This window comes from Mustela nigripes, unplaced genomic scaffold (genome assembly GCF_022355385.1).
Source record: "Mustela nigripes isolate SB6536 unplaced genomic scaffold, MUSNIG.SB6536 HiC_scaffold_15298, whole genome shotgun sequence".
Taxonomy (NCBI): Eukaryota; Metazoa; Chordata; class Mammalia; order Carnivora; family Mustelidae; genus Mustela; species Mustela nigripes.
In genome coordinates, this window is record NW_026754704.1 from 1 (window position 1) to 895 (window position 895).

Below are 895 nucleotides of genomic sequence, written 5' to 3' on the forward strand. Positions count from 1 at the left end.
CGTCCCCCCCCACCCGCCCATCCCGGCGCTGGCGGCGTCCCCCGCCGGCCGCAGCCCTTCTAGAACGACCCTCGTCCACTGCCGCCGAGGGGGGTGCCCCGCTCCCCCCTCGCCTCCCCCCGGCCCCTGCCCCGGGCCAGGGCCCGTTCTTTTGTCTCCGCGTCCCCTGGGCGGCCGCAGTTACCGGGCCCGTAGAACTTGCGGCCTTTGGTCACGTCGAACACCTTGCCGTTGATGGCCATGAGTATGCGCGGGTCCTGGACGCCGTCGAAGCGCCGCAGCTCGGCAGGGGTGAAGTCGCGCCGCTTAAGGCGGGGCAGCGGGGGCGGTTCGTCGTCGTCGCTGTCGTTGCTGGCCGCCGGCTGGTCCCCGCGCACGATCTTGTACAGCAGGAACACGCAGAGGCCGAGCAGCAGCAGGTTGAGCGGCGACGTGAAAATCTCGTGCAGCAGCCCGCCACTCTCCAGCTCGCTCGGGTCGGCGCCGGTCGCCGCCACATCCTCGGCAGCCATGATCTCTGGAGCAAAGGTTGGGCCGGGCTAGGGAGGGCTCCGGAACTGGCGGCTTTCTCCTCCCTCTCAGCGAGCTAGTGGCGCGCGGGGCTCCGCGGACAAGGACTAGCCAGCGGAGGAGGCGGGCCGGGGCGGGGCCGGGGCGGAGCCTCTAGGCCCCGCCTCCCCCTCTGCTGCCCGGGCGCCCGGAGGGTCCGACTCTGGCCCCCCACCTGGCCTCCGGACGGTCCTTCCCCTCCCCCCGGCCCCCGGCCGGATCCTGCCTCCCCTGCGGCGGCGGGAGGAGCCCCCGTCTCGGCCCTACCTGCGAGGCCGCGGCCCCATCCTCACGCCATCCCCGCTCCAGCCTCTAGCTGAGCGCGACGCGGCGCGCACCCCTCCTC

At 74.0% G+C, this 895-nt stretch overlaps 1 protein-coding gene across 1 annotated transcript; it reads right to left on the bottom strand.

Moving 5' to 3' along the window:
- Positions 1 to 38: 38 nt before the first annotated feature.
- PGRMC1 (progesterone receptor membrane component 1) lies at positions 39 to 619 on the bottom strand. Its single transcript, XM_059387582.1, has one exon. The coding sequence runs from the start codon at positions 510 to 512 to the stop codon at positions 60 to 62; it is 453 nt and encodes a 150-aa protein (XP_059243565.1). The 5' UTR covers positions 513 to 619; the 3' UTR covers positions 39 to 59.
- Between the last annotated feature and the right edge of the window lie 276 nt (positions 620 to 895).